At 30.3% G+C, this 10,151-nt stretch overlaps 1 protein-coding gene across 1 annotated transcript in view; it reads left to right on the top strand.

Moving 5' to 3' along the window:
- The window catches only part of LOC111627433 (V-type proton ATPase subunit C-like), a 55,196-nt gene that overhangs the window by 9,089 nt on the left and 35,956 nt on the right, over positions 1 to 10,151 (top strand). The window contains exon 2 of the mRNA XM_023371001.1: positions 6,662 to 6,818. Coding sequence (XP_023226769.1) covers positions 6,687 to 6,818 — 132 coding nt within the window. The 5' untranslated portion in view covers positions 6,662 to 6,686. The remainder of the gene's footprint in view (positions 1 to 6,661; positions 6,819 to 10,151) is intronic.

A 10,151-nucleotide genomic window follows, 5' to 3' on the forward strand; every position in this document is an offset into this window, starting at 1 on the left:
TATAGATAATGAGATCAACTAATTTGTTGATTGTTTGATTGTATTAACTTGATTCTTTAGATATTGAAAATTAAATAAAGAACATTATGTTAATTTAAGCGTACAGAAACGTTGCTGTTGTTTCGGCAAAGATCTTATTTTCACTTTACCGAGTGCCTAGTAGGTAATTTGCAGATTACCTAGATAATCTGCACATTACCTAGGTAATTTGAGAAATAGAACAATTTTAGCAACTTTAACGGATCACGCTAGTTAATCTGCAGATTAACGAGTTTCCGAGCTTTAGCGGTAACATATATAACCCATTCAACGGATATCCGTCTGTCCGTCTGTCCCGCAACCTTTTGATAACGGACACTAGAGGCGCCCCTATCGTGTGTCATATTTAAAACATTCAAATTAACAATTTTAATTCTTATTTAAATTAACAATATAAATTTTTATTATTCATTTGGCCAATCAATTATTATTTGGTCAATATAACAATATAAATAATTCAGTATATTTGTAATAGGAATTTATTATTTCAGGGTCTTATATCTCTTGAAGGGTCGGGAGTAGGGGTATGATTCCTTTGACTTTATTGTTAGTACAGGGGTCTATGGTTTGGGAGGCACCACCTCTTCATTTGGAGGGTAAATCTTACCATTCAGATTTTAACAGAGCTGTAGAGCATATTGATAGGAACAAAAAAGTCAAAGGAACTGTGCCTCATGGAAATTGTTTTGCCATTGTTTTATAGGATTTCTGTGTTTTTAACCTTATTAAATGAGTTTCCACAGTTTAGTTTTAGATGGCACTGATCCTGATAGGTCATATGTAATTTACACCAGAATTTCTGGAAGAAAGAAATTTAAAAATTTGCAGAATTTTGTAGAAAGGAAAAATAACAGAAGCAGAATAAATTGTTGTTTTCCTATTTGGAAGATATAGATAGCATAATTGGTGAAGTCATATGACTGGCTCATAGGAATTTTGGTTTTGAGTTCTGCCACAGGCTAAGCCTTTTCTTCTGGATTGCTTTTATTAATTGCCTTTATTAATTTTATAAAAATTCTGCCTGTTAATTATGTACTTAATTTTTTATTTAAATTTACCCCCTTTTTATTCTAGCACATGTTATACTGTTTTAATGTGTATAAGGATGAAACTAAAAGAATTTTAGCTCCACTTTCCTCCCCTTTTTTCACCTATTTCTTCTCACGAGTCGTGTTGTTCTAACTGTCACTATAATCTCAGGTAATTATGTTTTTTGTATAAACCTTTGTACACATATCCTAAATATTTTAATACAATCAGTAAATCTGTAATAATTTTGCTGATAAATCTGTATAATAGGACTGAAGAGGGGCATTAAGCCCGAAATGCATATCCTTTCCTATCAATAAACCGGCCTTTTTCCACTAAAAGTGTTCCTGTGTAATTTGTTCTCAACAGCAACCTTATGCTGAGAAAATACATAAATCTCCTTGACTTTAACAATAGGGAAAATCAATGTGTTCATCATTCTTAAGAATTAAACTAGTTTTCTACAAGTTTTTAATTGCTCTTTTCTCTAGTGATATTGTAGTTCCTCTTTACTTTCTTTTTTATTTCTTTAATCATATCAATTTTTTAAGATAAACTTGTGTTATATTCTACAATTAGACATCATATAGTCATAGCTAAGCAACTATGCTGTCACTAAAATTGTGAAACACGTGACAATAAATTTTACCCCCATCTCAGAGGTTTACAGATTGTGTGCTTTTTAAGAAATCCCAAAATATATTCTATAAATCAGTTGAATATAGTTACTTTTTCTTTCAGTAGTATGAGCTATACTAGCTTTGAATTATCTAAATTTATAGTTAAAAATTCAAATTAACTATTTTTTTTAATGTTAATTTAAATGTAAGTTTTAAAGAGAATAATAATAATATGTTTATCTAATCTATTTAACTGATGATTTGATTTAATCAAATTTGAACGTATAAGTTTAAAAATTCTTATACTACTTCACATTTTGATCTTTATTAAAATCTTAACTAAAATCAATATTATGAAACTCATTTTTATAAGTAAGTTTAAATAATTTTATCGTTTGTAATGTGTCTTCTGAATCATTTTATTTTTGATATTAATTGAAATTTCTCTAATAAATGTATAATACATTTTAAGAATTTTAAAACAGGTATATTTTTATTAAATTTTATGAAAAATACACAACAACCTACAAATAACCAATAACTGGCGTGAACTTCTTCAAAAAATCAGCGAACATTTTCGATGCCTCTCCTGGGCTCTTCTTCAGGCTTATTTTTATATCTTCCATTATAACTGGATTCTTATTGATTATTTGTCGGTTGTTGTGTATTTTGAGTATATACAACCTGGTGTGGTTAGAAAGTTCATTATATTTTATGATTTCATACATGTTAAAATTCATCAAAATTAAATTAGTAACATTTAAACTGATATCAGATGAATTATATTGATTTTATTTTATATCAATTTGATAAGTTTGTATGATTCAATTGTTTATCAATATATAATTATTTAAACACTATAATCAATAGAAATGTAATATACAGTATTATCAAGTTCTATTTATGTAATAATTTAGCTCAAAATTAAATTATAAAATTACTTATAAGAAAAAAACATTAGGTACATTTTAAATTCATAGAATATACTGCATTTTAAGGAATATAAGATGCATTAACGTCTTGAAACTTGACATATTTATAATTAGCCAAACAACTATCGGATTACAGCAGGCTATTTTTCCTCAATTATATTTTTAAAATATCAGATAAGTCCATAAGTTTATGCATATTTTTATCTACAAAAAAACAACAAAAAAATTTTAATTAAAATTTAATTGAAATAAATTTAAATTTTATTTCAATCTATATTGTATTCACCATTATTTTGTACAATGTCTTGCCATCTTGATGGTAGCTTTTTAACCCTGTCTTCATAAAATGATTTTGGTTTTGAATCAAAATATTCAGAAATAGCATTTTTGACATTATTCTCGTCTGTGGCAACACTTTCAGTCATAAATTCAAAAGTCACCACCAGGTGGAACTCCAAGACCTTAACAGACCTGGCAACCCAACTCAAAAACCTCACTTTTCAGTTCAAACCTTGTTGTGTGTACACACATGTTGATTCTGTGTTAAACCAGTAATATCGCATCATTGCCCATGTAACTTAAGAAATTAAAGGTTAAATTACTAAATCTTCTTCTGTAGCCTGATATTGTAACTTATTATGAATCATTACCTCCTCAGTGAGGAATTTTGTAATCATTTACAAATTAGTGCTACATCATCCTTAAAAGTTTTTCCTTTTAAAAAGTTCTGCAAACTAAAAAAAAAGATGATATTCACTGGGAGCAATATTTGACGAGTATGGAGAATGAGGTAAAATTTTCCACTTATAGCTTTTGTGTTTTTGTACAGTGAACTTTGCAGCATGTGGGCTGGCATTGTCATGTTGCAAGTGAACTTGCTTTCTGTTAACTAATGATGATTGATTTTTTTTCAATCTTTCATATAAATGCTCTAATTGCTCACAATACATTTGAGCTGTAATTGTTTGATTTGGTTCTAATAGTTTAAAATGAATTATGTCCATTGTCTTTTTCATTATTATTGAGGATCCATTTTTTGTCTTTACTAACCAGCTGATGAAGAAAAGGTTCTAAAGCAATGTGGGATAAAAGAGACGTGCAAATGTTGTCGATTAGCTATTGACAGTTCGTGTGATATCCATTTTCCTAGCTTTGAAACTTTTCCAATCTGTTATAGGTGTCTATGAACAGTTCCATGGGATGAATTTGAACATTCTGCAATGTCATCAACTGTTTGTTAAAGATGGTTCTGCTTCAACTAGTGCAGAGAGAGTATCATCATCAAAGTCAGCTGGTCTTCCTTTATGAGCCTTGTTCTCAACACTAAAATCATTATTTCTAAATCTTTCAAATTGCTTATGCACAGTCCTTACACTAGTTAGTTTGATTGTGTAAAGTATTTATTTTTTGGATGCATTTATAGCATTCTCATGACTTAAAAATAAAAAGTATAAAACATGTCTTTTATATTCATCAGTTACTTCCATTTTAACAAAAATAAACAATTGAAATGTTCCCAATTCTGAACAGTATCATATGAATGAGATCTAATTTCACACTTCAGTGTAAAAAGTATCATATTAGATTTGTGTTTCTAAGAAGAAGAAAAAGATTTTTTTCAAGGTCATAAAAAATGTGCACAAACTTATGGACTGACCTGAGACAGGCTGGTTAAACTGGGCGCAACATCACTTCAACTGGTCTCCACAACAATGGGGTGTTGTGCTCTTCATGGATGAGTTACAATTTGGTCTGAAAGCTGATTCCCAGCAGTTATTTGTCTGGAAAATGCCTGGAACTTACTGTCATGCCAGTGGTATCCACAAAATGCACACATGCAGAGTCATATGTTTAATGTTTTGGCAGAGATTGCTGTCAGTGGCCACACCGATCTCCACATCTTTCCTTGGTTTCTATACAGTGGGGTATAGAGATGACATCCTTGCACAATGTTTTCCCATTTCTTGCAGCCATGGGCCCTTATGCCATTTAATGGACAATAACATGTGAGTTCACAGGGCTTGCATTGTCTGCCAGTACTTAGACTTGGAAACATTCTTTCATACGGAATGGCCAGCAAGATCACTCAACTTGAATACCATCAAGCATATATCAGAAATGCATTGGGGACATTTACTTCTCTTCATGATCCTCCCTAGGACCTTTACAAACTAAGAACATGTCTGCTCTGTGAATGGGCACAGATACCACAAACTCCATAGATGATCGTATTCTTGGCATGAATGGATATTGTAGGGCTTTTTATTTCTAGCAAAGGTTCCATAGGTCTATCAACATTCCATATTGATAGACTTCTACTAATGAACTGTTTCATGGCCCAAAATCCTATACCTCTATTATTTATTTATTGATCATTTTCTTTGCATTTCTCTATACTAGTGTCTTTTGTTATGCCCCATTCTCTGTGAAAATCACTGATTTGGAATAAATATTTTTCTTTTTATCTGCTTTTTTCACTTTGTTGCTTAACTTTTGGACATGAGTGTATACAATAAAACATATTTTGTAGTTCAGTAAGAAGTTAGAAAGATATGAAATTATTTTGATTTAATTGAAGACCTTGGGACAAGAACTTTGTTCTTTCCCCAAGGTCAGTTTCAGTTTCTTTGTTGAACATTGTTGAATTTCTACACACACAAGGTAGATATAATTTACAGACTCATGACCTGCAATTTCTCATAGACTGGCCTCTAAATTTTTCATATCATCAATCACTGTGACCTACTCTAAAATAAAGAGCAAATTCAGAACTTTATGGTGTATTTTTTCTTTTTTTCAGAAACTTAAAAAATGAATTAATATGTTTTTGCCCCAAAGTTTTCAATTGTCATAATCAACTTACAATTGAGAACATTTTTTGTAGATTTTTCTAAATTAATTTATTATTTAATTAGTATATGATTAAAGTATCTTATAAAACACTTAATAAATGCTTTTAATTATTAGTAATAAAAAAATTACACAAATGTTTGTTTATACTATAATAAAAAAAAGCAGAGAAAAAGTTTTCTTTATTCAGCATTCCAAAAATAAGATATGTTCATATTTGAGAACAAGTGATAGTACAGTGTTTTTCATAAGTCACATGCCAAACAAGATTGTGTGGCAAAGCATCGGCCAAGTGTGTAGTGTATTGATTATATAATGCATCATTTCAGTACCACAATACTGTCAAATGCAATTTAATTACATGTATGATTTTGTGTAATTAATTTAACTGAACAAAATTCATGTGTGATTGAATTGCTTCCAACTAATGTAGGCCAGGCTACATAGTTCTCTGACATTTTGTGAGATTTGAAAATTTTTTTTTTATATCTGATATGCTGATGATAGCAAGAACATGAAACATTACCAGTTTTTTTAATGTTAATTTTAGTTTTATTTAAGTAAAATTAAACACAATAATAATAAAAACCAGTAATGTTTCATATATTAAATAAAACAAGTTCAATCTTCATAACATACCTAGTTGTAAATTACAGAATTATGCAGCTGGGCCTACATTAGTTGAAAGTGATTTGATCATACACATGAATATTGTGGAATTAATTTCCATTTGACTGTATTGCAGATTCAAAATGATGCACTTGCCCCTGATGCTTCTCTGCTCTGTCTCCTATGGTACATAACTTATGAAAAATCCTGCTTAGAGAATGTATTTATGAGATTTAGAGAATGAGGTTAAGGGTAGAGTAGTAAGCAAATTTGGTATCAGCTGATTATCAATCAGATTTTTATAATCTAATTAATTGATTATTTCAATTACTCACATTATCAATGATTGAAAATAAATATGAAAAACATTATATTTTCATTCTTTATTCCAGTATTAACATTATATTTCCATAAGTAAAACTGAATTTATAAGTAACATTTTCAGAATATTGTTTCATTATCAAAGAACTAATAAGTTATTTTTGCTTATGGAAGTATAGACTCAGTATGTTCCATAAAAAGATTTTTATTGTATTTTGTTATGTCCTAATTTTTATGTTAAAGTATCTATTTTACATGTAGAATTTATTCAGAGAAATTAGAAGAAATGACAGAATTTTGGTTGATCTCTGCACCTGGCGAAAAAAGTTGTCAGCAAACATTTGAAACATTAAATAATTTAACTAGCAAGCATAACAACTTATCTGTCAACTACAAGTTTGATGTTCCTGATCTCAAAGTAAATATTTATTGTAATAAAACTAGTTAAATTAAATTTTTTTACTAGAAATTCAATCATTTATCCAAATGTAATAATTTTGAGTTTATATGTCATTAATTTCAACAGAATTTTTAATTTAGTCATTTATAAATTCTATTCAAATAATAGTGCTGTAATAATGTTCATTGTATTATCATCAGTTTCATCTTTAAATATCATTTGCTAATTATTAATATGTCCTTTATCCTAAAAAGAAATTATATGTTTGTTTAGTATAAATTTAATGTATAGAATGATCATAAAGTTCATATATGTGATATTTCTGATTGAAAACCCTTTATCCATTATTTTCAAATTTAGTTTATTTATAAAGGAGACAATGAAGAAGAATTTTTTGAAAAAGCTAACTTGTAAAGACATTCATCACAGTATTTGATTTTTGAATGAAATGAGTAGCATACCTTAAATAACTTCAGCAGTTATATTTTAAAAGACCAAAAACCTATATGAAAGGAAAGTGTGCTATTTAGTTCATCCAGATACTACTACAGTTTCTGTGACTATTATAGTTGTTCCTGTATTACTAGAGGTTGTTTTTACAAAATTTTATAGTAGCATAATTGTTCAAATATGCTCTTGGAGAAGAATGTATTTGAAGTTATCCTGTGTCATTAGAAAGAAGACAAAATGCAAAAATTAAACATATAATCATAGTTTTTGATGGAATGCTTAATTTCACGGTTTTAGAGTAAAAACTGGCCTATAAGAATTTCACACACCCTCTGGAAAGGGATATATGACCTCACTTAAATTGGCATGCCAGTTTTTACCATAAGGTAATATCTGATTTCATGGTCTCCCTGGTCAGACCAACATGCCAGACAATTCATGAAAATATGGTATCATGTTTTCATGAGTGCAGGAAACTTCTTGAAATACAAGGTCTGTTCAAAAAGTATCGGACCTTATTTTTTTCCGCGTAAACCAATGATGCGAGAGAGGCCTCCTTCGGTGGAGTTGTGGAGGGGACAGTCATGCACAGCCCTGAATTTTTTCCCGCCTGCAGAAAGCGTCAGTCGTTGGCAATCGGNGTTCGGAAGAATAATTTTTCGAATATCGCTATTTACTGGTCTTCGTTCATATTTATTCTAAAGACGAATCGCTGCTGAGAAAGGTCCTAGGGAAGGAACTGAAAACGTTTGCAGTTCATTTTACGATTATTTAATACCGGTTATTGGTTTTATTAAGTGGTTATTTTTAATTTTGATTTCAACTTGATTTTGGAACCTCACAGTTTATCTGAAAGAACCTTGGTCTCATCAAGTTCAGATAATCAAGTTTTCATTGTATCTGATGATTATTGTATATTGTGTATGTAGTTAAACTAATCTTACCAGGATTTAATGAAAACCTATACTTAGCAGACAAAACATCAAGTCATGGCATAGCAATGAGACTACTAATGTATTTTTTATCTTGATTTAAGTGGACAATTCTGCAAACAACAGACAAAATTTCTTACTCTCTCTATTCTTCCAAGACCTTTCTTAAACAGACAGCACAGTGAATTACATGTTTCTTATAAATATCATTGTAGAAATATCAGTACATCTATATATATATATATATATATATATACCCATTCCTCTGAACAATGGCCACTGCAGAAACAGAAAAATGGCTGTTGTTGGGAATGGTCGTTGCTTTCAGGTTCTTTAGTTAAGACCCCGCTTAACGCTGATTCGATATAAGGCCATCTGCTCGAAGCCTAAAAAAAAGTTCAAAAGTTACGCTGATTTAAACTATCGCGGCATTTCATTGATTCGTGTACAATACGATTATTTGTGAACACAAACCAATGATTAAAAAATGGCGAAAAGGGGTACTTTCTTTAAATCTGTTTGTGCAATTTTGGAAAAAATATATCATCATGGATGCCATAGGAAATATCGACTTCGCTTGGCAAAAATTAACTGATAATTGCATGAACTAAGTGTGGAAGAAGTTATCACTGAAGGTATCCAAGCATTCTCAACCAGAAGAGCCTATCGCTGTATCGTTAGGTTGATTAAACTCAATCTAATCGGTACAGCAGGACTAGGAAATGAAACTTCTTCTGCTACCGACATTTGCTTAAGGAAAGAAGAAAGCGACGGATGAAACTTCACGACTTTATTGCAAAAGAACAAGAATTTCAGAAAAGTCAGGACAAAAAATAAACTTTACATTTCTGTGTGTGCATATGTTTATGTGTTATTTAACATATATTATTATACAAATTAATATAAAAACAACTTAAATTATAGTAAAATTTGTAGAATTTTGGTCCCTATCCCTATTTACTCTATGTTAAAATGACCTCGTTTAACGCTGTTTAGCTTAGCGCTTTGTTGTCTAGAAACGCATCCCCACCGTGTTAAGCGGAGTCTTACTGTACTATACATTTTTGTTCAACGATCCTGAAACAATAGCCGTTTAGAAGTGGGTGTTATTGGGGGTTCGATTATATAGCCCTGTTTTTTGAAAATTAGAAGTCTTGTATATTGTAATTTGTTAGGAGATACTTATTCAGGTTGATAAAAGTCATACATTTGAACGGATTCTACTAAGGAAGATGCGGCACAAATTATAGTTCACAGAATAGTTTAATGAAGTTAAGGAACATATAGGAAGAGGAACAGAAAAATTCGACAGTTCCATTAATTCTTTATTGTCTTTATTAACGCCTATTGAACCCTTGAAGAAATTGAAAAATGAAAAAAAAAAATCAATGTAGCTGACAAATGAATCAAAATGCTTAATGAAATGGACGAAAAGATCTATAATTCCTAGATTTGAAAAATTTGATAAAATTAGTCCTTTATCAGAATTACAACTTTCATAGAAAGAATATTTTCACTCGTGAATTCCGTGGTCAAAATTAAATATTGAAGCCTTGAATGCAATCTATATATATAAAAATAAATGTATGTCTGTCTGTGTGTCTGTCTGTATGTCCTCCACGCATTACCACACCGTTTATCCGATTGCCATGAAACTTTGGAAAGTTTTTTAATACACTCCCGCGAAGGTTTCTGGCATAGTACATTTATCCTACGATAGATGGCGCGCGTTTATATGAGCATATCACTGTGTTCGATCGATTTTAAATTGTGAAGACCATTTCCCCCCTGCAAAAAATATTTCTATATATGCATTTGTGAACTGTTATTTATGATATTTGTAATAATTTTTGTTTAATCACTTTATTTCAACTTTTTTTCGCTAATTATGTATTCGCTCGAGCTTCGTTAAAACCTTAACTGTACCCCGAACAACTACCGAAGTTGTAGGATGAAATTCGATTTTTTT

Source organism: Centruroides sculpturatus, unplaced genomic scaffold (assembly GCF_000671375.1).
Source record: "Centruroides sculpturatus isolate CEXI.00-Female unplaced genomic scaffold, Cexi_2.0 scaffold281, whole genome shotgun sequence".
Taxonomy (NCBI): domain Eukaryota; kingdom Metazoa; phylum Arthropoda; class Arachnida; order Scorpiones; family Buthidae; genus Centruroides; species Centruroides sculpturatus.